Raw genomic sequence first — 27,435 nt, forward strand, 5'->3', positions numbered from 1 at the left:
GCCTGCCAGTCCCTGACATCATGACTGAAATGTGCCTTATCTCGACTGACCCCACCCCCCCGTGAGTCTAGCCAGCTTGTTCTTCCATGATTCTCAATGTAATATGGTCTGAAGACTTGCAGTCAGAGAGGGTCGTGGTGTTAAGTTGAGGAGCCAAGGAGTGGATGCCACACTCTCCTGTGCTGCCGTCTCCTTTCATACAGGACTTGAGTGTACATGGCCGGGGGAGGTCACTTCGGAGGAGGGGGAGGAGGGCGGGGCCCAGGAGTGTGCTTAATGCACGCCTGGACTTCGTTGATGTGGAGAATTCCACTAGGAACAGGGTGATGGTAGAGCTCTCCTAAGGGCGTGGGCTCTCTCCCGCTAGAGTTGTGAGCCTGGCAGGCATTTCCATCCTAAACCTGCGGTCCCTCGTAAAAAGGGGACAATCACACTTCAGAGGACCGTGCAGAAGACTCCTTGGGCTAATCTATGAAGTATGAGCAGATTGCCTGGCACATGCCACGCCTCACTGATGATAGTGATTTTTATTATGAAAAGGCAGCCTTGAAGAGGAAAAGGGCTCCCCAAGGCACAGTGTCCCAGCTCTGGCCTGGGAGTGGATGGTCATCCTCGAGGGAGTGTGAGGCGGTGACGGCAGTAGCCGGGAAGGCTTGTCTCTGCCACATCCCAGACACCTGCCTCTCACCCTCCTGTGGCTCAGTCATGCTGTGTTGAGTGATGTGTGGTCCACATTGGCGGGTGGGGTCAGGCAGGTGGGGGCTGGCCTGGGCACAGAGACTGACCCCGAGTGCTTACAGCCCAGCGCTTCGATCCCTGGCCCGCCTGAAGCCGACCATGAAGCTGGAGGAGGGACTGTGCAGGGCCGTGCAGGAATGGCAGCACATTAGCAACTCTGACCGGATGATCTACTACGAGATGGCGCAAAAGTGAGTCAGCGTCCTGGGCCCAGGGGCTGCGTGGAGGGTGAGGCGAGTGGGTGAGGGCAGGGTCTGGCCGTGGGGGTGCTCATCAGAGAGGACAAAGGAGAAGGGCTGTCGCTCGGAACAGGGACCCCGCAGCCCAGAGGCCCTACAGTCCTCCAGAAACCCCTCCCTCACCTTGAGAGTTTGGGTCTTCTGTCCTTCCTCCACCAGGAGCTCTGCCCTCCCCTGAGTTTGACCTACCCTTGCCCTGACATGAAGGTCTCAGGACGGGGCAGGGTGAAGCTGTGAGTCCAGTAGGGGTCCAACTCTGGCCATATGGGCTGGGCCGGGAAAGAGCTCTACCCACCAGCCTGCTGCTTCCTTAATGGTGGCTGACGGCGGCCACTGACATAGATTTGGGACCCCCTCTCCTCATGAAAAGTGGACTGAGTGGGTACCCTGGCATCCCTGAAGGGGCTGGGGAAGCCAGCTGTCGTCAGTCCAAAGGTCTCTGGCCCTTCCAGTGTTTGCTCCACGGTAATCCCCTTGGTTTAAGAAACAAAGCCAAACAAACAAGCGCCTCTCAGAGGAAAGGAAGGCCTGTCCTCTAAGCTCAGCATCCACATCGTCCAGCTTGTCCTGAGCCCTGTCTCCAGGTCTATGTTCCAGGACTCTCAGTCCCAACCCAGGGTCCTGGATTCGGGCAAGGACCCCTGTGGGGAACACATGCCTGTTCCAGACTCTGGCTGTCAGCCCTTCATGTGGTTCTGGATGGGGACGGGGGGGCATGAGGAGGGTACCCCCTGGGTCAGCCATGTGTCCCGTTGACCTGGTTCAGTGCAGCGACCTGGGTCTATGCTGTTGAATGCTCTCCAGTGCTGGTGAGGCAGGAAGGGTCCCAGATCTTGTATCAGTTCCAGGAGCAGCTCTCTGCTGTGGACAGCACCTCACAGGGCCTTGACAGCGCCAAGGCACATCCTCTCCCAATCCCTCATTCTTGGCTGCCTTTGTTGGGCTCCAGAACCCAGGCCAGGTGCCTCCGTCACCCCCCAGGTTCATGCAATTTGAGGCAGAGGAGGAGATGCAGATTCAGCAGTTGCAGTGGATGCAGTGCGCGCAGGGCCTGCCTCCTCCAGCCCCACCGAAGCTGGATCCTCGGGGGCCCCCAGCCCCGAAAGTGGGCCTTCAGCCAGCCACCCAGGTTCCCACTGGAGTTGAACGCACAGGTAACAGGGGCCTAGGGTTGGCCACTGTTCCCATGTGGATCATTTTCCTTCAAGACAGGGGCACTGGTCTTTCAAGCAAAACAGCCACCGAGGCGGGGGGTGCGGGGGTGGGGTCTCAGATGCCCTTTGTCACGACGGGGTATTGACTTGGTCAATTTTGTAACTTCTCTCACACCTCCCTGTCAAAGGACTGCACACCAAGTCTGCCTAAGAAGTGGGCTTGATGGGGACACCCCTGGAAAATTGGAGGTTCCCCACTTCCTTACATGTGACTCTCTTAGATGCCCCCCTTACCTCCCCCCTCCAACTGTGCATGAGGTTTCAGGTGGCCCTGAACCCCCACACCCACATCAATGTCCCCCAACAATGCCCTCACCAGCGTGCGCTCGGTGGTCAGGAGGTGGACCGGGAGCCCCTCACCTTCCTTCCCTTCCTCCTGCTCTGCCTCAGCCTGTGCTCCCAGGATGTCCGGCCCCAGCGCCCAGCCCTCCCGCCCGAAGCCACACAGGTCCCAGCGACCCCCGGAGCCCAAGGCACCCGAGGAGATTCCACCTGAGGCTGTGAGGGAGTATATGGACATCATGGAGGCGCTGGTGGGGCCTGTCCACTCAGCCACAGGCGACTCAGATGGAGAATGGGGAGAGGACGGAAATGAGCTGCAGCAGGAAGAGGACGGCACCTACTCGGACCCGGATCTCTTAAGCTACATTGACAAGCTGTGTTCCCAGGAGGACTTTGTCACCAAAGTAGGCTAGGCCTGGAGACTGGGGTCTACAAGATGCCAGGGCATGGAACGCTCAGCACCCAAGATCTGGGTTCTGCTCAGGCCGTTGGGACTTAAGCTCAGCTCCTTGTTCCTGAGCCTGGTGTTGGGGGAGGTTTACGCAGATGTTTGTGTGTATATGTTTGTGTCTATCTGTGTGTATGCCTTTGTGTCTGTGTTTGTGCCTCTGTATATGTGCTCTTTTGTGTGTGACTGTGTATGTGCATGTTTGCGTGTGTGTGTGTGTGTGTGTGTGTGCGTGCTGACCATCCCTGCCTTGTGGAGGAGAGTGGGGTGGGTCTCTGCTTTTCACTTTCCCTCCTGGTCTTCTTGCCTCACAGGCCACTCCTGGCCAAGGATGCTCACAGCCTCTTCTTTCTGTTCTAGGTGGAGGCAGTCATTCACCCTGGATTCCTGGCATATTTGCTTTCCCCAGACCCACAGCTGGATCTCTTGGCCCTAGAGAAGGAGCTGGAGCAGGAGGAAGGGCTCACCCCAGAAGAAGTGAGTCAGGGGAGGGAGAGGGACACTCAGGGAGCCAGGGGACCCCACGGGAGGGGGACCCCAGGTGATCCAGGGGACAGGGGAACCCAGATGACCCAGGGGAGCCAGAGGAGGGAGGGATCCCCGGTAGAACAGGGGACACAAGGGACACCCAGGAAGACCAGGGCACGGAGGGACCCCAGTGAACAGGGGAGAGGTAGGGCCCCAGAACAGGAGGGCCACATAGCACTGTCCATCCCTCCCCTGCTTGGGACGCCTGGCATGCGGAAGGGCCCGTTCTGGGGTGGGTGCAGTGCAGGGTGAAAGGAAGGAGAGGATGGGGATCTGGGAGGGGTGGGAAAGACACAAAGCTGGGAATAAGGTGCAGGAGGATGGCAGGACTGCCACAGTGTCTGTATTTGGATTCGAGTCCTGGGGTCGCCCGTCCCCTCCTGCCCCCCAGGGCCATTGTCCCACTGCCCAGTGCCCCTCCTCTCACACGTGTGTGTGGAGTCGTCACTGTCCTCCTCCCTCCTACCAGCTGGTGCAGAAACGACTCCTGGCCTTGAAAGAGGACGACGGTGTGCGGGCAGCCCCGAGTCACAGTGCACCCGGAATGCGCTCAAGTCCTTCCGAGTCTGACGCCGGCCAAGGTGCCCACAGGCACGACCAAGACCCCCATCTAGGGGTCAGTGATGAAGCCTGCCCACCAGAGATTGATTCTGAGGCTCTTCATAGGCTCATCCAAACAGACACTGACCTGTGTAGGCCCAAAGTCTTTGTTCCCTGTCGAGGACATCAGGAGGTCTCTCCATTCCGGGCCGGACGGCCCTCCCCTCCCCAGGATCAAAGGCGCACTGGCCCTCTACTGGGACCCAGGGATGCATCTCTTCTCAGAGAGGCCTCTCCTGTTCGGGAGGCCCGAGGGCCCAGGGACGGGTCCAGTGAGGACGAGGAGGAGCTCTCCAGCCTGGCCTTCCTCTCTGGCTCTCTGCAGAGCCTGCTGCCTTTCTGGCTGTCCCAGAGTCCTGTGCGTGCCTCAGGCCTGGCCTCCCCTGGAGGTTGGGGGGCCCAGAGTGCTCCTTAGGCCCCCTCCTCTCAGAGAAGAGGCCTCAGCCCAGCTCCACCAGCCGCTCCCAAGTCGAGGAAGTGGGCTCTGTGTGGACGCCCAGCCGCTGCTGAGAAGCTGCCCATCCCCGGGGCTGGCCTCGGCGTCTCTGGGAGGCCAGCCTTGGCTCTGGGGCTGGCTCGCCCCTCACAGCCCAGAAAGAGAAAACGTGACCCGTTTGTCACAGAGAAGCGTGGGTGGAGGAAGAAGCAGCACTGCAGCCAGTAGGGAACAGCTGGGCCAGCCCTCCAGGGGAGCCTAGGGCTCCTCCTCCTCCCACTGCTGATCCTGGATGATGTGGGGGGAAGGGAGGGTGGGCAGGACCACCAGGGTGGGGAGGGGGAGCGGGATTGTGGGGGGTTAGGGAGGTGGGGGAGGTGGGTGTGGCCAGGTGTGGGTGGGAGGAGGACCTTTGGAGTGATGTATGTAAATTGTGAACAAAGATCGTTTTTTGTGGGAAATGCTCTCAGGCCACTGTCATCTTGTTGGTGTTGAGCTGCTCCACAGAGAGCGATCCTGAGAGGAAGGAAGGTTGAGGGAGGTCACAGGAGCTCTGGATCTACAGGTGGCCACACCTTTCCTCCACATAGACAAGGACTCCTCAGGCTGCTCCTGGGAACGCACAGCTCTCACTTGCCCCAGGGACCCCCTCATCATGCCCTTCTCTAACGCCTGCTTGGCTAGGGCCCTTCTGGGGCACCTGTACCATCTGCTGCATCCCTGAACCTTCTGGGGAGGCAGAGCTGCTTTTGTGCCTTTCCGCCCTCTGGACACTCACCAGTTTCTAGGATGGAGCCTGGAGACAGCCCTTGTCATTATGGAGCTTCTCTCTGCTTCCCTGAAGTGGCCAGGCGACGGCGCTGGGATGACCCTCCGCTCATCCAGGGTTTCCTGTGTGGGTGGCCTGACCAGAGAGGAAAAGTCTTGGCCATGGGGACAGGACTGTCTGCCTCATCGTAGCGGGAGCATCCTCTAGTCCCACTGGGATTATTGCAATGTGGAGAGTGGTGGAGGCCGCTACCTCTTAATCCTAATGAGGGTGCTACAAGGGGAATGGGTGTGGGGAAATTCATGGGGCACCCGTTAAAGGTGTGTATAAGGGAAAGGACAGTTGGGCCCCTTTGTGGAACTTGTGGGATTTCTGTGCAGCAGCATCTCGTTCAACTGAGGGAGGAGGACCCATCTGGCTGTGGCTGTGGGGACTGGCATTAGGGGCCTACGGGTCTGCAAAGACACCCCAGAACTACTGTCCCTTCCCTTTCCACCCATGGCTGGACATGTGTGTGTACTGGTATCAACACTGGTTTGTATCCCCATAGAAAACAGATCCTCCTAACAAACTATGACCACGTTTCACAAGAACAGCTTGCTCACAGGGGCAGCAGGGGGTGGGAGAGGTGTCTGTGGCCCCAGATCTGAGTGGGAGCTGGGATCCATGCTGAGGAGTGTGGAGGCCTCAGTCACCGTCCTGTGGGTGCCGGCAGAGACTTCGACTCATCAGAGCAGGGGAAATGACCCGCTCATTAGAGTGAGAGGAGCAAACAATGAGGGGCAGGGAGTAGACCCCTGCTGTCTCCCAGAAGTGCTTCCCCTCCCAGTCTGCTTAGCCTCTGTCACAGCCTGTGCTGGCCCACCTCTGAAGCCCCTTCCTCCTAAAGCACTGAGATGCTCTGATCTTTTATGGACCTGCCCTGGGCCTCACCCCCCCTCCCCTGCTGGCCAAAGGCTCTTCTCCTGCTTCTGAGTTCTGATTCCTTCCCCAGGACCCAGGCAGGTGTTAGGACAACAGAGACTCCCTGAACACGACCCCTACACCACCAGCATGCAATACTGGGGCCGCAGGCTTCCACAGGTGGCCTGACTCTCTGCTGGACCCTGCAAAGAGCGTGGAGAGGAAAGGGGCTCATGTCTCTCCACCTCCACAGAATCTGTAGGTCAGCCTCACAGGTCCTCCTCTGTCCAGGTGGGCAGCACATATGTGCTCCCAGCCCTCCTTGACCCTTTGTGAAAGAAAGTTTTTGCAGCTTAGTAGTCTGATATTAGTCAAGGTGTCTCAGGGCTTGTTCCTTTTGAAGCCCTACAGGAGAATCTGTTTCCTTTCCCTTTCTGTCTTCTAGAGGCTGCCTGCATTCCTTGGAATTAGTCCCTTCTTCCATCTTCAAAGTGCATCACTTTAATCTCTGCTTCCCTCATCACATGGTCTCTCCAACTCTGACTCTTCCTGTGGCCCTCCTATACAGCTCTTTGTGTTTATATATAGCCCACCCCAAAAATTTATGATCATTTCATCTCAAGATTTTTTACTTAGTCACAGCTGCAAAGTCCATTTTTCCATACAAGGTAACGTTCACATATTGTTATAGGAGGGGTTAAACACGGACGTTTTTGAGGAACCATAATTTACCCTACTAGAAGAAATCCACAAGAATACCTACCATCAGAATCCACATGAATAATAGACTATGACCAAGTGGAATTTATTCCAGGGATGCAAGCCTTGTTCAATGGTAAAAAATCATCAATGTAATCTACCATATTGAGTCTAAAGAAGAAACACATACTGTCACACCAATTAATACAGAACAGGCATTTAATGAAATTCAACACCCCTTCACATTAAAAATGCTCAGAAAACTAGGAACAGAAGGTCACTACCTCAACCTAATAAAGAACATCTACAAAAAACCTACTTCTAACATCACATGAAATGGTGAAAGAATGAATGCTTTTCCCTGAGTTCAAAAACAAGGTTAGAATGTCCACTCTTATCTTAGTTTTCAACTTAGCACTTTAGATTCTAGTTAGTGTAGTACAGCAAGAAAAGGAAAAAAAGAGGCATACATATTAGAAAAGAAGAAATATAACTGTCATTATTTACAGATGACATAATTGTCTACATAGAAAATTCCAAGGAATGTATAAGTAGACTCATAATAAATTATAATAACTTGCTTTAGCAGGATCTCAGAATATAAAATCAATACATAAACATTAATACCCAACATTGATCATATTTCCATATACTAGTAACAAACTGAACGATTGAAACCCAAAATTTAAAACATATTAAATAGGTTCCAGTTCAAGATGGCAACAGACGAAGATCCTGAACCCACCTCCTCCCACAAACACACCAAATCTACAGCTACATATGGAAAAATTTCCTCTGAAGAAAACTAAAAGATGGTGGAGCAACCCCTTCACATCAGGAAAACCAGAGGGAAACCACATCAAAACAGGTAGGAAAGGCTGAGACACAATTTTGCCATAAACCCCATCCTTGGTGTGGAGACACACAATTAGGAAGGAACTCAAAACCTGGAGCTTCTTCCTGAGAGGTGAAGGGTTTGGACCCCACATTGGGCACTCCAAATTTTAAGGCTGGCACCTGAGAGACAGACCGCCAAAACATGTGACTTTGAAGACCAACAAGGCACATCCCATGAGACCCACAGGGCTGTGGTGAACTGAGGAACAGCTCTTAAAGGGCCTGTGCACAGACTCACCTGCCCGAGGGCCAAGTGCAGAAGCAGCCCTTTGAAAAGCACTCTGACTTTTTGTGAAAGAGATTCACTTCCCAATTTTAAAGCATTAATCTGAGAAACAGGGGCCTGCTGGAACAGGCTGGCGGGTGCCATCTTCCTGCGCTCTCTCTGCCTTGATAAAACTGAAAGGTGCCATCTTTTTTTCCCCTTTTTCCTTTCCTGCAGGTGACAACTTTGTGCTCCAGCCATCTGGCTCCTTCTTCCCTGCTCTTCCTCTGTCTTGCTATATATATATTTTTTCCTTCTTCTTTTTCTTTTTTTTTCTTTTCCCTCTTTCCCTTTATTCAAATGGTGTCATCTTTGCACTCTTCCCACCGCCTCACTCCAGCCAGTAAGCATCATCTTCACACTTTCCTTCTGATGTGCTCCAGAGAGCCAGAATCTCCAAGACGGGAGATCCCGTTTTTGTGGCCTCCACTCAGGGGATGCTCCTTGATCACCTGGCTCTGGAGGCCAGCAGGGATTTCTTTTCTGGGTCCCATGGGACTGTAACAATTGGAGAGACAGTTCTTTGCAGGATACCACCCCAGGATGTACCATTACAAATTAGACTGAGACACAGCCCCAGCCTTTACATGAAAAAGGCCTATTTGCTAGTAGGGACAAGACTTAAGAGCAGGCTTCAGGTTCAGCACACATCTAGAGGCTACGGATGTGCTCTCAGGGAAGGTAGCCTGGGGGTACCATCTTTCCACCCTCACTCTGCCTTACTACAGTTCACTGGTATCTCCCAGAATGCAGCTTGTACACTTATCTGAAGCACTGTTTTCTTGTGACTGCTCCCCAGGGAACACCTTCAGGTTGCTTGCTTCTGGGGCCCAGCAGGGCTTACACTTGCAATCTCACAAGACTGAATATATTTGCATTCTTTAAAAGCTGTTACCAAATTTTCTGGCTTCCTATCAACCTGAATCTAGGTGCTGCCTGAGATCCTCCCCTTTGGGATGCTTATTTGTCTTGGCACACCCTCAACTGCTGGGATGGTGTGCCACGCCTATTAAAAATAAACTGCTTAGACAATCACAAAGGTTTGAAAGGCAACCAAGAGTAGACAGGGTTAAATGACAAGGTTCATCTGTCACACAGCTCTTCAAGACTGGGAGATGTGGCTATTTCACTTAATGCATAGAAACCAACACAGAGAGTCAAGCAAAATGAAGAAAGAGAGGACTATACTCCAAAAAAAGAACAAAATAAAACCTCAGGAAAAAATCTTAATGAAATGAACATAAGTAATTTACTTGATAAAGAGTTCAAAGTTATGGTCATAAAAATGCTCACTGAACTCAGAAGAAAATGGATGAAAACAGTGAGGACTTCAACGAAGAAACAGAAGATATAAGAAAGGTCCAAATAGAAGTCACAGAACTGGAGAATGCAATAACTGAACTTAGAAATATAGTAGATGAAGCACAAGAAAGAATAGGTGAACTCAAAGACAGGTCAGAGGAACTCATCCAATCAGAGAATAAGGAAGAAAAAAGAATGAAAATAATGAATATAGCTTAAGGGATTTATGGCACATCAAATGGAATAACATTCACCTTATAGGAACTCCAGAAGGAGAAGAGAAAAGGGGGCAGAAAACATTTGTAGAAATACTATCTGAAAACTTTTCCTAACCTGGGGAAAGAAACAGACATCCAGATACAGGAAGCCCAGAGAGCTCCAAAGCAGATCAACCTAAAGAGATCCATACCAAGAAATATCAAAATTAAAATGTCAACGTTAAAGATAACAAGGGAATCTTAAAATCACCAAGAGAAATACAACTTGTTATATAACCTGTTATATACAACTTGTTATACAACTTGTTATATAACGACATCAACCTAAAAAGCTTCTACACAGAAAAATAAACAATCAACAAAATGAAAGGGCAAGCTACAGAATGGGAGAAAATATTTGCAAATCATGGATGTGATAAGGTGTTAATATCCAAAATATATAAGGAACTCATACAATGGCTATATATATATATATCTATATATAGATATAGATATAGATATAGATAGATTTTCAAACAATTCAATTAAAACTTGGGCAGAAGAACTGAATAAAATTTTTTCCAATGAAGACATCCAAATCACAAACAGGTTCATGAAAAGATGATCTATATCACTAATCACCAGGGAAATGCAAATCAAAACTACAACAAGATATCACCTCAAAGAGACTAAGAGGTAACAAATGTTGACAAGGATGCAGAAAAGGAAACCCTTGTGCACTGTTGGTGGGCATGTAAATTGGTACAGCCGCTATGGTAAACAATATGGAGTCTCCTCAAAAAATTAAAAAGAAAACTAGCATATATTAGCAATCCTGCTTTGGGTATATATGTATCCAAAGAAAATGAAATCACTATTTCAAAGAGATATCTGCACTTGCACGTTCATTGCAGCATTATTCACAATTGCCAAGAAATGGAAACAACCAAAGTGTCCATACATGGATAAATGGATATAGAAGATGTGGTATGTACATAGATGGAATATTATTCAGCCATGAAAAAGAAGAAAATCCTGCCACTTGCAACATTTATGGGTCCTTGGGGCATTATGATGAGTGAAATAAGTGAGAGAGAGAAAAATAAATACTGTATGATATAACTAAATTGTAGACTCTAAAACAGCCAAACCCAGAGAAACAGAGAATAGAATGGTTGTTGCCAGGAGTTGGGGTTGGAGGAAATGGGGAGATGTTGACCAAAGGGTAAAATATCCAGTTAGCAGATGAATTTCTGGGAATCTAATCTACAGCATGGTGATTGCAGTTAACAGAACTGTATTATATACTTTAAAGTTGCTAAGAGAGTAGATCTTAAATGTTCTCACGGAAAAAAAGAAATGGTATTTATGTGAGGTAATGGAGTTGTGTTAACTAGCTCCACTGTGGTAATCATTTCACAGCATGTAACATACCAACAAGTTGTACACCTTAAACTTACACAATACCATATGTCAATTACATCTCAATAAAGTTAGAAAAAATACAGAAAACAGACTGTTGCACAACATTCAAGCAAAAATACTAGTTTTGGACTGCTTTTTCTTGAATGTAGTCATTGTTCCTTCTTGAATCTGTTTTGTATCACATGATAGCAGACTCATACAGGAAGCTTACTTCTGATCAGGCGCAGCCAAAAAGAAGCAACTGATGGTATATGGGAGTTTAGGGATAAGCTACGAGATTTCTCCCTTTCTTCCTCTACTTTGTGAAGATTCTCCAGCAGCAACTGTGTAACTTCCACGGCTCCAACTCCAATGAGACAGAACTGGTATGGTCTGCCATTGATGATCATTTAACCTGGCCCTGGACTCCTTTACAACCCTCTCCTTAACTTTGCCTTTCCAGCATAGGGGTAAAAGTAAATTCCTGTTCCTACTAATCACTCCATTATCTAGGTGGCCCTTCTTTACTTCTCAGAAGTTTCATCACTGGTGTTCTTAATACCCTGTACTAAATTTATCTGCAAAGACTTGAAACAATTTCTATTTTATTTGTTATAGGCAAATACAGTATAATAAAATTTCCAAATATTAAAAAAATTAGAATAGACATGAAATCTCAAAATGGGGAAATGTTAGCCACGTTTAGGAAGAAAATGTACTAATATTATTGGAGGAGAGAATTCAGGAATTGGAAGATAACACTAATGAGTTTGGAAGGTATAAGACTGTGGAGAAGTTTGAATGGTGGGCTTCATGCCACAGGAAATAGGGAGTGAGTCAAAGTTCTATAAAGATTGTGCTCACTTCAGCAGCACATATACAAAGTTTTATAAGATTACTCTGAAAGTGGTAGGCAGTTTGGAGTATGTGATGGAGTGATGTCAAAGAAAAATTGCACCAGATGGTTAAACAGGCAAGGAGTACTTTACTCAAGATGATTCTGTAATAGGGGAGAGAGACTGAACTCCGTTCTGCTGAAACAAAAGGCACGGAAGTTTTTAGATGCCAGGATGAGTTGTAGGAAAAATAGTAGAGGATGCTGGGGAAGAGGTTGGTCAATATAATTAGACCATCTCTGTTTGCTTTGGCTCTTATCAAAGTTAGGCTCCTATACTCCCCACAGAGACTGGGAACTAGGGGCAGTACCTTTCTTGAAGGTTATATTTCAAAGAGCTGACTCCCAGGTCCTTGAGAAAGACATTTCTGGGTTGGAAGATTATCAAGTGACTAGGAGAAAATTTACATCTCAAAGGGGCAGAGAAAGAATTTACAATTTCAAGTTTCTTAAAGTAAATGTTTTCAGAAAAGGGAGGTTAAGGGCCTATGGTAAAGAAAAAACCTGTCTGAAGTTTAGCCAAACTGAGGGAAACATTAAGGCCATCTTGATCAGTAGTTAAAATTAGCATTACCTTCAGGAAGATTATTTTATAAAGGTATGATCTATAGGAGTAAAGAAAAGCAATGCTTTAGAAACTTTATCAGAAGAATCAAAAGTAATTGTCTGCTAGGTAGATACAGGTCAGGAATAATGAGAAAGGGCAGTTACAAGGTAAACTCAACTAATGTTCTCTGTGTTGTAGCTTTAATAAAGATGAAACACGTAGAAAAAAAATAATCCATTGGTACACGGTGAGAGCCAATTGGATGGATTGCCCAATTAGAAATACTTCTTTATTTTCTAGTCATTATCAGTCAAGGATTAACAAACCTACTTTTATTAGATATACTTCTGTCTAGGGATTGAGAAATAATTTTTTAAACTTAATCACTACTTTATTTCTGTGAGATTTTTAAAAATATACTTTGGGGAAAAGTAATGGAAGAGTGATATAGCACTAAAACATTGAAGTGAATGACATAATAAGATCCTATCTTTCTCAATTTAAGGAGAAAAAAAGGAAGGGCAAAAGAAATGGGCAGAAAGTAAGTTGACCTACCAGTCATTGTGTCAAGTGTTTTCATATATTTATCTAATTTAATACTCACAAAACAATGAGACATAAGGAAGATATTTATCCCATTCCGTAGATGAAACTCTGTTTACAAAGTAATATATCAACCAATTGTAGAGCTGACCCTTGAGTTTAAGGCCTTACGTCTGTTGAAATGCAAGAGCCAAACCCTGCTAATACAAGGTGCTTAGAATAGGTAGACTTCAGTGAGCAGGAAAATTAGAGCATGCGTGAACTGATGACAAGTTCTGCTGATCTAGTAGCTTTGTGAGATTTGTCTAGATTCAAAGGCCCTTGCTCTCCTAAACCATCAAATTATCGGTGGTCTCCTTCTTAAACAACCAATATTTGCAGAGCTAGTCAGACTTTGGGTCATGGTATTTTTTCAAGGATTAACTATTATCACTGGCTTTTCGAATTTTAACTTTAGAAAGTCCTTGCTTTTGTTGGAAGCAATGTTAAATTTTGATGCAGTTGTTGGCAGGGATGAAACTTGGTCGCCCTCTGGAGGCTATTCTCAGGTCTGACTACCATACCTTAATTTTGAGAAAGAAGTCAGGTCTTAACAATTTAACAACTCATTTTAAATGTGTGGAAATTATGTATATACATTATACTTTTTTAGAAGTTACAGAAACACTGAGTTCAAAATGCTCAAAATATTTTAAAATGCTGAATTAAACGTTTTATGGCATAGCATGTTTTGAATTCCTGTTCTCCCTTTGGAAATGGAGATGGTCATCATTCCCCTTTTATCATGCAATATCTATAATGGGACTAAAACCGTTATTTTTCCTCCCTTATTATAGGAACACATGGGCAATTAGTTCTATAAATTGAATGATAAAGCATATGACACAATACTATACACTCAGTTACTACCAAGATCTTTCATTTTAGGTTTAAAAAAAAATCTCTAAATTTCCAATTAAAATTTTTTTTTTCTTTCTCCCAGAGATAAAACATCAGAGCTTGCAAGAACCCTTAAAAACAGAATGGCTCAAAGGATAAAAATGTTTTGCTCCCTAATTCATTCTTTTTCAGTTTTCTTGTAGAAGGTGTATTATACCAGTTAGTGAAAATTATACAAGCAAAGTTCTTGCCATATACTGGTGACAGCTTTTCTACATAAAGTAAGCAGTTAAGGGGCTTCCCTGGTGGCACAGTGGTTAAGAATCCACCTGCCAATGCAGGGGACACGGGTTCCAGCCCTGGTTCCGGAAGATCCCACATGCCGCGTAGCAACTAAGCCCATGCGCCACAACTACTGAGCCTGCAATCTAGAGTCCGTGTGCCACAACTATTGAGCCTGCGCTCTAGAGCCCGTGCGCCACAACTACTGAAGCTTGCGCACCTAGAGCCCATGCTCCGCAACGAGAAGCCACCGCAATGAGAAGCCCACTGCACAATGCAACGAAGAGTAGCCCCCACTCTCCGCAACTAGAGAAAGCTCACGTGCAGCAACGAAGACCCAACACACAGCCAAAAATAATAAATAAAATTTTTTAAAAAAGTAAGCAGTTATGAGCTGCTATAAACCTACTGTTTCTTCCCTTGATTTAAATGAATTTAATTCTTTAAATAACTGAGCAGGTAGAGAATTTAGACTCAGCCATTATTAGATGTACCTTATACAACCACAGTGGTATAAAAACCCTGTAACATGAAAGTGTTGTGGAGGTCCTTCTGGTCTTCTGAGACCGGGACACCCGTACCTTCATGTCCCATTTATAAATGTTCCTGTATAATGTTTGGGATGCTGAAATATTTCATGAGATAGATACACCATGCGTATTATATGCCTTCCCTATATCTCTCTCAACTACATCCCTCTAATGAGTTGGTGCAGCTCCAAGGCTCTATCCAGTAACAAGGTAGTGTCAGGCAGTGCTTGTTGTACTCACTGGCTTTTAATCCTCCAACTGCCTTGTAATCTCCTCCTTCACACCTGGATGCTTAGAAATGGCATATTTCCTGAGGAAGAGGTTTCTAGGGAGTCCTGTATACTTGCTTGACATGGGGACAGGAGGATGGAGGAACAGAAGGGAAGATATTGGGAAGATGAACGGGGTTTTTTTATATAAATTTTTATGCCATAAAAACTATAGGTACCAAGCAAAGCAATCAGGGAAATTTATATTCATGCATTAATTTACCACTTACAATGATGAGTAGATAGAGAACATTAGATAGATTAAGGAAGTATCTAGGAGGTAAAATGGATAAGACTGATAATGGATAGGATATAGTGGCTGATGTGAGAGGTTGAACTCAAGGATTATTGTTAGGTGCCTGGTTTATACAACTGGGTGAATGGTGTCACTACACACTAAGACAAATGAAAATGAAGGAGGAGAGATTCGGCAGTTTAGGGAGACCATGAGTATTTAGCTTTATGTATATTTTTAATGAACAGATTTAGATGTTAAATAGGCAACTGGATTTACAGAATTCAGATTAGAGGTCTCAGGTACACAAATGTCCAAACTTTATGGAGTTGGTAACTGAAGCTGTGTGTTTCTGTGAAATCATATTACGAGTTCTAGAGTGAGAGGACATAATGGCCTAGAACCGAATTTTGAAGAATTTCAACATTTAATGTCTGAGGAGAAGGATATGTACCTGCAAAGAAGATAGAGAATGAACTGCCACAGAGATTAGAGGAAAACCAGAGGAGTTTTTGGGTCAAGGAAAATCAAGTCTCAAAGACAGAAGCAAATCCTACTTACAGGTCAAGTAACTAGGAGATAAAATTTTCACATCGCATCCATGGATCTGGAAATAAGTTATGAAGTAACTTTTTATTGGAGTAATTTGGGAGTGGGTTGAAGCATGAGAAGGAAGTAATAAAGTGAAGATGTCAAATATAGATAAACATTTATAAACAGCTTTATGGAGGTACAACTGATGCACAAAAAATGGCACATGTTTAATGTATACTATTTGATGAGTTTGGACATATGCATAAACCCATGAGACAATTAACACAATCAAGGTAATAGACATATCTGTCCCCTCCAAAAGCTTCCTTGTGTCCCATTTCTTCTGTGTGTGGTAAGAACACTTAACATGAAATCGACCCTCTTAACTAATTTTAAGTGCTTAACACCATTGTTAACTACACTCTTTGTACAGCAGATTTATCGAATTTATTCATCTTGTATAGCTGAAAATTCATACCTGTTGAACAACAGCTCCCCATTTCTCCCTTTCCCCAGCCCCTGGCAACCAACATTCTATTCTCTGCTTCCAGGAAGTCTGATTATTTTAGATACCTCATATAAATGGAATTATGCAGTATTTGTCCTTCTGTGACTGGCTTATTTACTCAGTGTATTGTCCTCCAGGCTCATCCCTGTTGCCACAATGGTAGAACCTCCTTCTTCTTTTAAAGTTGAAAATATTCCATTGTAAATATATACTACATTTTTTGAACCATGCATCTGTCGATGGACATTTTGGGAAAAGCTTCTTGACATTGATCTTGGCAACGATTTATTGGCTATGACACCAAAAGCACAGACCACAGAAGCAAAAATAGACAAGTAGAACTACATCAAAATAAAAAGCTCCTGCACAGCAAAGGAAACCACCAACAGAATGGAAAGGCAACTAATGGAATGGGAGAAAATATCTGCAAATCATGTATCTGGTAAGGGGTAAATATCCAAAATTTGTAAGGAATTCCCACAACTAAGTAGCAAAAAACCAAATAACTCGATTAAGAAATGGGCAAAGAACTTGAATATACATTTTCCAAAGAACACATACGAACGGCCAAAGCGTATATGAAAAGGTATTCAGCATCACTAAGCATCAGGGCAATGCAAATCAAAATCACAAAGAGATATCACCTCACACCTGTTAGGATGGTTAGTATCAAAAATACAAAGGTAACAAGTACTGGGGAGAATAGGGAGAAACTGGATCTCTTGTACACTGTTGGTGGGAATACAAAATGGTATATAGTCACTATGGAAAACAGTATGGAGGCTTGTCAAAAAATTAAAAATAGAACTATCATATGATTTAGCAATCCTACCTCTGAATGGATTTATGTATGTATATGCATGTGTGTGTGTATATATATATGTATAAGAGAACTGAAATCAGGATCTCAAAAAGATTGCACTCTCATGTTCACTGAAGCATTATTCACAATTGCCAAGATATAGAAAAACATTTTCAAGAATTATTTTAAAAACTGTGCCTCTGAAGAAGAGATAGTGTGGTAATTAGTAACAGAAGTCAGGTGGAGAAAGGTGAGTTTGGTTTTGCTTTTCTCTTTTGCTTTACTCTTCTTTATTATTTTTCCCAATTTGGAAGATTTTAGAATGTTTAAAAAAGATAGTGGAAAAGATCCAGATTAGAGAAGGTATTGAACAAAATAAGGATCCTTAGAGAGTGGAAGGTGACACAATCCAAATCACGAGTAAGGGAATTGGGTTTAGTAGGAATAGAGCTTCTGTTCTGTTAAATTACCAAAGGAGACAAAGATGGGAGTAGATGTAGTAATTCTATTATATTCATTAAGAGGAAAGTTCTCCTAATGTCTTTTCTTTTCTTTTCTGTGAATTAAAAGAGATTATCTCCTGCTATTATAGCAAATGGTGGGGACATGGCCATTTAAGAACAGTGCAATAGCTGAATCACTTTGTTATACAGCGGAAACTAACACAACATTGTAAAGCAATTACACTCCAATAAAGATGTTTAAAAAAAAAGAATAGTGCAGAAAGAGAGAACGCACTGTAGAGAGTGGGAAATGATGGGTCCAGATTAATGTAGCAGAATTAAAGGGCAATATTAAAGGATCTTTTAGGTTTAGTGATCATGAATTTATAAAGGAAACAATCTAAACTATTATACACTTTACTTGGGAAGACTTTGAAAGCTGGAGATCAAGAAAAGAGAAAGCAATGGTTTGGGTTGGTCCAACATAATTAAAAGACACTGGAACGGGGTAGGGACAAACACACTATTAGATAATGGACATTGGAATGTAAGAGAGTAAGGAGAGATACAAAGGCAGTATCAGGAGAGAGCAAGGGAGTAAACAGACCTGCTTCAAAGTACTATCATAGTGGTGGGGTGTTTGAACAAGTGAACTGGAATGTGAGAAGTTATTGAAAAGGGATGGCATATTTGTGTTAATAATTTTTAAAGACTATTTCTCTTTTTCCAGCTCTGATTTTTATTTTAGAGGACTGACTCCTGAAATCTCGGTTTCCCAGGATTCACTGACAACTAGCTTCCAATTAATTTTGAGTAAAGGAAGGACTGGTGAGAGTTTGGAAGAAGGGGATAGGGGAGAACCCAGAATGACCTCTTTCTTTGAGTTGTACATACAACTGAGGCTTCATCTCCCTCATGCGTCCAATTCCTCCTGCTCAAGGGCTTCTCCCTCCATGTTCCCAGCACCCACCAGCAGTCTCTACATTCATTACAGTTCTGCTTAGGGGATTCAGTCTTTCCAAACTCTAGGTTGCCTTCCTATTTCATTTGACTCCAGCTTTTATAACTTTTGAAACAAGCTCCTTTTATTAAAAACTACTTTCTAAACTTCCTGAAGCAGATTTCCTGTCCTGCATGAGTAATCCCAGGAAAAAGATGCTCAAGATGGGGCTCTGGAATAAGGTTCTGAGCTTGAATGTAGTAGTGACTCCATTGCCAATGCAAAGACAAGCGCTTCTTTCGAGTAGTGGAAGCAATAAAGAAATTACCAGCAATATTTGCTTTGAAAATGTTGCCAATTGAAGACAATACTTTTACACGTCAAGTGGCAGCTGATTTTGTCTATTATGGCAGTAATAACTACAAGCACTACGGGGACCATTAGCTGCTTCTTATGGCACCAGAGAGCTTACAAAATGAAAATGTTTAAACTTAATGTTAAAAGGTGATAGGTGTTTAAACTCTCAGATCGAGGCATGGGAAGACACAGAGAGCCACACTGAGGGCCTTAAAATTTTCTCATGTCTTATAGCCATACAGCAGACATGGCTGAGGATCAAGCTTCAAATCTAAAAGTGTGGGTTGCAGAATTAAAATGCAAGTTCAATGTACATCTGTGCTAAGTCTCACAGATTAATATCAGGACATTGATCAGGAAGAGTTGGGTATTAAGATAAGGATATATTGAGTATTTAGGATAAGTGCAGGTAAGCAGACTCAGATTAATATGAAAATTTTTAACCCAAATCTTCCGGTGGTTTCCTCACCAATGGAAGCCACCCTTCTTCCTCCCCATTTGAGGAAACTAACCTTCCCTTGCTTAACACATCTCTAAAGACCTCATTTAAATAGGTTAGTTTTCAAGGAAATTTCTACTTTTCTCAAGACCCACCCACATCAGCACTTACTGCATCCTAACCTATAACTACAGTCAGATTCCAGCAGGGCCCAGGAGGCAAGTATAATGTCCACCCTGGTAGGAGTTAGCATATACATAAAAAGAAATGCTATATCCTGCTAATGTGTATCAGCAGAAACCTGTAGAATGTGTGTGTGGCGTATGTTTTGTTTGCTTTTTTTTTTTTTTTTTTTTTTTTGCGGTATGCGGGCCTCTCACTGTTGTGGCTTCTCCTGTTGCAGAGCACAGGCTCTGGACGCGCAGGCTCAGCGGCCATGGCTCACGGGCCCAGCCGCTCCGCGGCATGTGGGATCCTCCCGAACCAGGGCACGAACCCGTGTCCCCTGCATCGGCAGGTGGACTCTCAACCACTGCGCCACCAGGGAAGCCCTGGCATATGTTTTATAAGTGTTAGACTGAGGAAGATGGAATATAAAGTTGGAAGGGGTTGAATTTATTATGAAGAACTTACCTGAGATTCAAAGTATTAGCTCTAGCTGATGGAATTGACTCTAATCTTTGGCTTGTTTGGCTGACTGAAACATAGATTCAATAGTCAGCAACATTCAAAGAGGGCAAGATGCCATAATTTATCTGACGGAATGTAGACAGAGGAATCCATGTACTTAAAATGAGAATGTTGGAGTGGATTAATTATGTAAAACCCACTCAACTATCCCACAGTTATGCCCCCACAGAGGTCACCGATAACATTCTTCTTCAAGACATTAAGACATTCTTTGATGAGACAAATACAAGCATCCTTGAAAACCTCTGTGGCATCTGTCTTCTGTGGGCTAAAGATGACAATGCGGGATAGCACCAATGAAATGGCCCCGTGCTTTTAACAGGAATATGGGGTTACAGAGTAGCAGAGGTTAAGTGGTAGCATTTAATATGAGAAACAAGGTGAGTGCAATTATCATAAAGGTCAGCAGGGCAGAGTGGCAGTATTTTGACCCAAAGTGATTTCCAGCAGTAACAGATTAAATCACATTTACACTGGGAATTACACTGATGAGCAGGCTTGAACTGTATAAATGAAAATAAAATTCAAGCACAATGAGTAGAAACCTACATTGATTTTCCAGGAATGAAAATTACAGCCTCGCCCAGAGCTAAACCAGAGATCAGGTGGCTACAATAGCTTCAGAAAGTTTGCTGCAACACTGTCAAAAGTATAGAGTGTGATTTTTTTTTTTTTCTCCAGGTCTACCTCAAAGGGGTTTACAATTTTCCAGGTGGAATGTTTAGAAAGAAAAGTGGAAAACTCAGAATTTTTCAGAGATTATTAAGATAAATTTACACACCTGAGGTTCCAAAACATCACTGTGGTCTTCAGGTCATAACAGGGCTTATGGAAGCCATGTGATAACTGGAATTTTGACACAAGTTCACCTCACTAGAAATCCTGTGCAGTGACCTACACTATATTTCCCCATATCTGAATGTATTTTTGGAGTACACATACTTGGAAAAAGATAGAACTCTCAACCAAGGTAAGTGCTATTAAGAACTGCTACTGCCTGACATCCATTAGGATAGCTATTATTAAAAACAATAATAAATAACAAGTATTGTTGGCATGGATGTGTAGAAATCTGAACCCTTCTCCATTGCAGTTCCTCAAAAAATTAAACAGAATTACCATACGATCTAGCTATTCTACTTCAGAGTATATATCCAAAGGAATTAAAAGCAGGGACTTGAACAGATGTTTGTAATTTCATGTTCTTAGCAGCATTACTCACAATAGCCAAAAGATGGAAACAACCTAAATGTCCATCAACAGAGGAATGGAAAAACAAAATGTAGTATATACATACAATGGAATATTAATGACCCTTAAAAGGTAAAAAATTCTGACACACACTACGATACGGATGAACTTTGAAGACATTATGCTAAATGAAATAAGCCAGAACCGAAAACACAAATACTGTGATTCCAGTCATATGAGGTACTAGAGTAGTCAAATTTATATAGACAGATAATAGAATGGTGATTGCCAGGGTCTGGGTGCAGTGATGAATGGAGAGGTGTTGTTTAATGGGTACAGAGTTTCAGTTTGGGAAGATGAAAAAAGTCCTGGAGATGAATGGTAATGATGGTTGCACAACAACGTGAATGTACTTAATGCCACTAAATGGTACACCTACACATGGTTAAGATGGTAACTTTTATGTCATGCATATTTTGCCACAACTGGAAAAAAATACATAGGAAGGGCCAAGTGGAAGCTCCTGGAACTGTCCCTACATGAAAACAATACCAAAAAATAGCAATAGCACATATCTGGGGAATTTGCAGAGACTAAAATAACCACGCAGATGGTAATCTCCATCACCTGCTCCATTTAAATAATCTGTTTGGCCTGTAAAAAAGGCAAATAAGTCATGGACAATGATTGTTGATTATCATAAGATAATGAGGTACTAATTCTAATCAAAGCTGCTGGATTTTATGGGCCTTTTTTTCCTGGAACAAATCAAAACATCTCTAACTCCTGATATACAGCTATTGATCTGGTGAATAGTTGTCTCCACATCAAACAGCAAAGATAATGGAGCAGTTCACTTCTATCTGACAGAGACAGAAGTACACTCAAACTTTGTCTTACTTGAGTGCTATGCCAAGTCTCCTGATGTCTATAATATTATAGTCCATAGGGAGATTAGTCATCTGGATATCACAAAAGCATTATGATAGTCCATTGTATTGATGAGTTTATGGTGATTGGACATGAGAAAAAGTAGGAAGTACTCAAGTTGTGTCAGTAAGATACATAGATGTCAAAGAGTGGGAAATAAACTCCATGAAAATTTAGGATGTCAAATATATCACAGCCTAAGTATGATAATGCACACAAACAGAAACCAACCTCCAGAAAGCACTGAAGATCATGTTGATTTGTTTTAAAGATGGAGGCAGCACACAGCTAGGATTCCGAACGATTTGTTACACACTCCCTTTCCTAAATCCCATTCCTGATAGTGACTGCTCTTTCCTTTTACCTCTTCTCTCCTGTCCTCACCCTTCCTTTATTGTTCCCTATCCTTCTTACCCCTCTGCCCTCTTTCACTCTTCCTCATAGAGAATAGCCTGGGCTATTATTTGTATTCTTTACATTCTTTATATCTCTCTCCCATCCACCCCCCACCTCAACAAAGGTCTTGTACCAATTAAGAAAGTAAACATTTCAAGTCTTCAGAGTATTGAGAGGAGAAAGGTTATGGGGAAATAGCAAATCCTGACAATTTAAATATTCTCTGTGTATCACATAAGTATATTTATCGTAAATAAATTCATACATGCAATAATAGTACAAATAGAAAAGACTCCCAAGCTACCAGACTGCCAAATTCTGCATGAGATACAAAATCACATACCCATACTATCTGCTTTTCAATTTATAATTAAAACCATGGGGCTTCCCTGGTGGCGCAGTGGTTGAGAGTCCGCCTGTCGATGCAGGGGACACGGGTTCGTGCCCCGGTCTGGGAAGATCCCACATGCCGCGGAGCGGCTGGGCCCGTGAGCCATGGCTGCTGAGCCTGCACGTCCGGAGCCTGTGCTTCGCAATGGGAGAGGCCACAACAATGAGAGGCCCACATACCGCAAAAAAAACCCCAAAAAAACAAAAAACCAAAAAAACCATGTTACTGCAGAATTTTAAAAATAGCATTTTGATAATTATAAAAGAAAAAATTATAACTACATCAAAATTTTAAATTTCTGCACTTTTAAAGACACCATTAGAAAATGAAAGGGAAAGCCACAGATTGGAGAAAATATTCATGAGATATATATAGATATAGATATAGATATATACATAACATAGACTGGCATCCAGGATATGTAAGATGATCTTACAACTCAATAGTGAAGTAGTATTTGGGGGAAAGTGTACTGACATCTGTAATTGACTTTCAAATGTATCAAAAACATTAGATGGATTGATGGAAAGATAGAGAGATGGATAGATAGGTAAATACATAATAAAGAAAAACATTAATCATAGCATGTATGTGATAGGCATATGAGTATTCACTATAAAATTATTTCAACTTTGCTATATATTTAAAATTTTCCATAATAAATAGTTGGAAGTACAGCTTTTCATCAAATGCACATAACTGGTTTTCAAACTGCACTTCACAAACTAAATATGAAGCAATAGGATATTGTTACTGTATCTTTTTTAAAAAAATGGGTGAGTGACTTCTGGATTTTCTAAAATATGTAATGAGCATCTTCAGACAGAACAGATCCTACCCTGACCTCTACTTGGTAAAATCTATTTGAAAGTTTGTTTTACCTCTTCTTACCCTTGAAATGACTCTGGGGGGAGATTTTTAACAACGGTTCATCTTTAAATCACATATTAAAAACATTGTCTACCTGTCCACCTCCTTTGGAAGGCTCCAAGGCAAGTTGCAGACATCATGGAGATGACATTTCTACAAAGAATGTATCTTCTTCTCTGTGGGGCACAGTAAGATAACATTTTAATAGAGAAAATATATAAATACATCACTGTTTCCACAGAAATTAACATTTGCTTCCTATATTTTGCAACCCAGATCAATAAGAGTGGGACTTTAAAAGGGCAAATGTTTTTCCTATCAAACTTTCTCTCTTCAGAAATGGGAAAAAAAAAGGTCAGCAAGATTTTAGCCATGAGTAACGTGTTTTTATGTTTGTGTTGAAACTCAGTATCTTCAGGGTATCAAATGCTGTCGTTTAACCAAATTCTCATAAAAGAAAATAAGAGAAAGAACCAAGGACTGTAAAGTAGAACCAAGGAGAAATATAAATGGGAAAGATGGATTAAATGAACCAGAGGGCGAAAAAAATGGGTTTCTAGAACCAGATGGTATATGGCCAGAGTCAGATCAGTGCCCCCTATAAGAGAATAAAGGACAGTTGTTTTGATTCTTCATCCATAGTTGAGGCTGTTTGAGAGAAAGGTAATCTACCGTGACCTATAAAAACCTTTCTATTATATGCTAGTGATGTAGTTGTTAAGCCATTGCGAGAAGAGTTAATATTTCCAACAGAGCTGCAAATCACCAATTTAGAAAGCCCCATGGAAAAACAAATATATTTCCTGTTGTGAAATCATTGTGGTTATGTACAGTGCCAGTGCCTGATGCTTGTACATAGCTATTTGATGCTAAGGATTCTGAGCTTCCTGGCTACTGAGTCCATATTCTTATGGGTGAAAGCTTGTTAAAATAAACCTCAAGGAAAGTCTTGCTGGGAAAAAGGAATTCATTAAAGGGGCAGTGTCTGCTCTGAAAAGGATGAGTCCAACTGGAAAAAACTTAATTCTGTCAGTTTTTCTTTGTGGCAGAGCTGGCGCTTATCATAATAATAAAATTCTGAGAATTCTTATCTTGCTTAAAGACTCCTGCCATGTAAACTCATCATAAAGAGTATTCACACTGTAGAACAGGAGAAAAAAAGAAGTAACTGGCAGAAGCAGTCTCCCCTACCTTGAATCCTCAAGATCTGCTCTCACGCAGACCACTAGAATTAATTAATTAATTAAAATTAATTTGGAATTAATTCCAAAAATGTTTCTAGTTAATTACAAAGTGTCCAACATTGTACTAAGCACTCAAGAAATAAGTGAGCATTTGTTCGAGTCATTGCCAAGTTCAACTGTCACCCTTTTTTTTTCTCCATTTCAGTGAAGTATAGTTGATTTTTATTGAAGTATAGTTGATTTACAATATTAGTTTCAGCTGTACAATATAGTGATTCAGTATTTTTATAGATTATACTCCATTTAAAGTTATTACAAATGTCCTTCTTAATATCATCATCTATGTCAATGGTGGCCTTAGAGTTGTATAGTACACGAATATACAGCCATGCATCATGGACCTGTTGGGTAGTAAGGACAGAGCAATGAGTAAATATAGACATGATCCCTGTTCTTATAGAATTTACTATTATTGTCTAGTTTGGATAAATTAAACAAAAGTTACAGACAGTGATGAGTCATAAATCTAACAAAACAGAATACACATTATAGAGCAGCATGGACTAGGGGATGTGGTATTACAGATAGTATGATCAGGAAAGATCACTCTAAGGAAACTGTTTTTGAACACTTAATAAGTAGGATCCAGCCATATGAAGATCTATATGAAGAACAAACCAGACAGGGGAAATAGCAACTGTAAAGGTACGGAGGTGAGAATGAGGTTGGTTGGAATATTCAAGTTCCAAGAATTGACAGAAAATTAATGGGGCTAGAATGGAGCAAATAACAGGAAAGTAGTACAAACGGAGAATAGAATTAGACTGAATGAGTGTATCCCCCCAAAATTCATATGTTGATATCCAATGTGATGGTATTAGGAGGTGGGGCCTTTGGAGGGTGATTAGGTCATGACCATGGAGCCTTCATGAATGGGAATAGTACACTTATAAAAGAGACCTCAAAGAGCTCTCTCTCCCCTTCCACCATATGAGCGATAAGATGGCTGTCTATGAACAAGAATGTGGGCTCTGCACTCTCAGAACTATGATTCAAAACAGGTTTGGAAGTTTTAGCCACAGCAATCAGAGAAGAAAAAGAAATAAAAGGAATCCGAATTGGAAAAGAAGAAGTAAAGCTGTCACTGTTTGCAGATGACATGATACTATACATAGAGAATCCTAAAGACTCTACCAGAAAACTACTAGAGCTAAACAATGAGTTTGGTAAAGTAGCAGGATGAGAAATTGAAGCACAGAAATCTCTTGCATTCCTATACACTAACGATGAAAAATCTGAAAGAGAAATTAAGGAAACACTCCCATTTACCACTGCAACAAAAAGAATAAAATACCTAGGAATAAACCTACCTGAGGAGACAAAAGACCTGTATGCAGAAAACTACAGGACGCTGATGAAAGAAATTAAAGATGATACAAGAGATGGAGAGATAGATCATGTTCCTGGATTGGAAGAATCAACATTGTGTAAATGAATATACTGCCCAAAGCAATCTACAGATTCAATGAAATCCCTATCAAACTACCAATGGCATTTTTCACAGAACTAGAACAAAAAATTTCACAATTTGTATGGAAACACAAAAGACTCTGAATAGCCAAAGCAATCTTGAGAAAGAAAAATGGAGCTGGAGGAATCAGGCTCCCTTACTTCAGACTATACTACAAAGCTACAGTAATCAAGACAGTATGGTCCTGGCACAAAAACAGAAATATAGATCAATGGAACAGGATCGAAAGCCCAGAGATAAGCCCACGCACATATAGTCACCTTATTTTTGATACAGGATGCAAGAATATACAATGGAGAAAAGCATTTTCAATAAGTGGTGCTGGGCTTCCCTGGTGGCGCAGTGGTTGAGAGTCTGCCTGCTAATGCAGGGGACACGGGTTCGAGCCCTGGTCTGGGAGGATCCCACATGCCACAGAGCAGCTGGGCCTGTGAGCCACAACTACTGAGCCTGTGCGTCTGGAGCCTGTGCTCCGCAACAAGAGAGGCCGCGATAGTGAGAGGCCCACGCACCATGATGAGGAGTGGCCCCCGCTTGCCACAACTAGAGAAAGCCCTCGCACAGAAGCGAAGACCCAGCACAGCCATAAATAAACAAACAAACAAACAAACAAACAAAAGCCAAGCATGTAAAAAAATAATAAGTGGTGCTGGGAAAACTGGACAGCTACATGTAAAACAATGAAATTAGAACACTCCCTACCTAACTCCATACACAAAAATAAAGTCAAAATGGATTAAAGATCTAAATGTAAGGCGAGACACTATCAAACTCTTAGAGGAAAACATAGGCAGAACACTCTATGACATAAATCACTGCAAGATCTTTTTTGACCCAACTCCTACAGAAATGGAAATAAAAATACAAATAAACAAATGGGACCTAATGAAACTTCAAAGCTTTTGCACAGCAAAGGAAATGACAAACAAGACGAAAAGACAACCCTCAGAATGGGAGAAAATATTTGAAAATGAAGCAACTGACAAAGGATTAATCTCCAAAATATACAACCAGCTCATGCAGCTCAAACTCAAACAAAAAACCCAATCCAAAAATGGGCAGAAGACCTAAATAGACATTTCTCCAAAGAAGATATACAGATTGCCAACAAACACATGAAAGGATGCT

The 27,435-nt window shown here is 42.9% G+C and overlaps 1 protein-coding gene across 1 annotated transcript; it reads left to right on the top strand.

Annotated features, from left to right (window-relative positions):
• The first annotated feature begins 1,944 nt into the window (after positions 1-1,944).
• LOC309800932 (NUT family member 2G-like) lies at positions 1,945-3,649 on the top strand. The gene is made up of 2 exons (XM_082615241.1): positions 1,945-2,131; positions 2,582-3,649. The coding sequence occupies exons 1-2, from the start codon at positions 1,963-1,965 to the stop codon at positions 2,884-2,886; spliced, it is 474 nt and encodes a 157-aa protein (XP_082471367.1). The 5' UTR covers positions 1,945-1,962; the 3' UTR covers positions 2,887-3,649.
• The last annotated feature ends 23,786 nt before the right edge of the window (positions 3,650-27,435 follow it).

The sequence above is a fragment of the Mesoplodon mirus genome (genome assembly GCF_964341445.2).
Source record: "Mesoplodon mirus genome assembly, chromosome: 3".
Lineage (NCBI taxonomy): Eukaryota > Metazoa > Chordata > Mammalia > Artiodactyla > Ziphiidae > Mesoplodon > Mesoplodon mirus.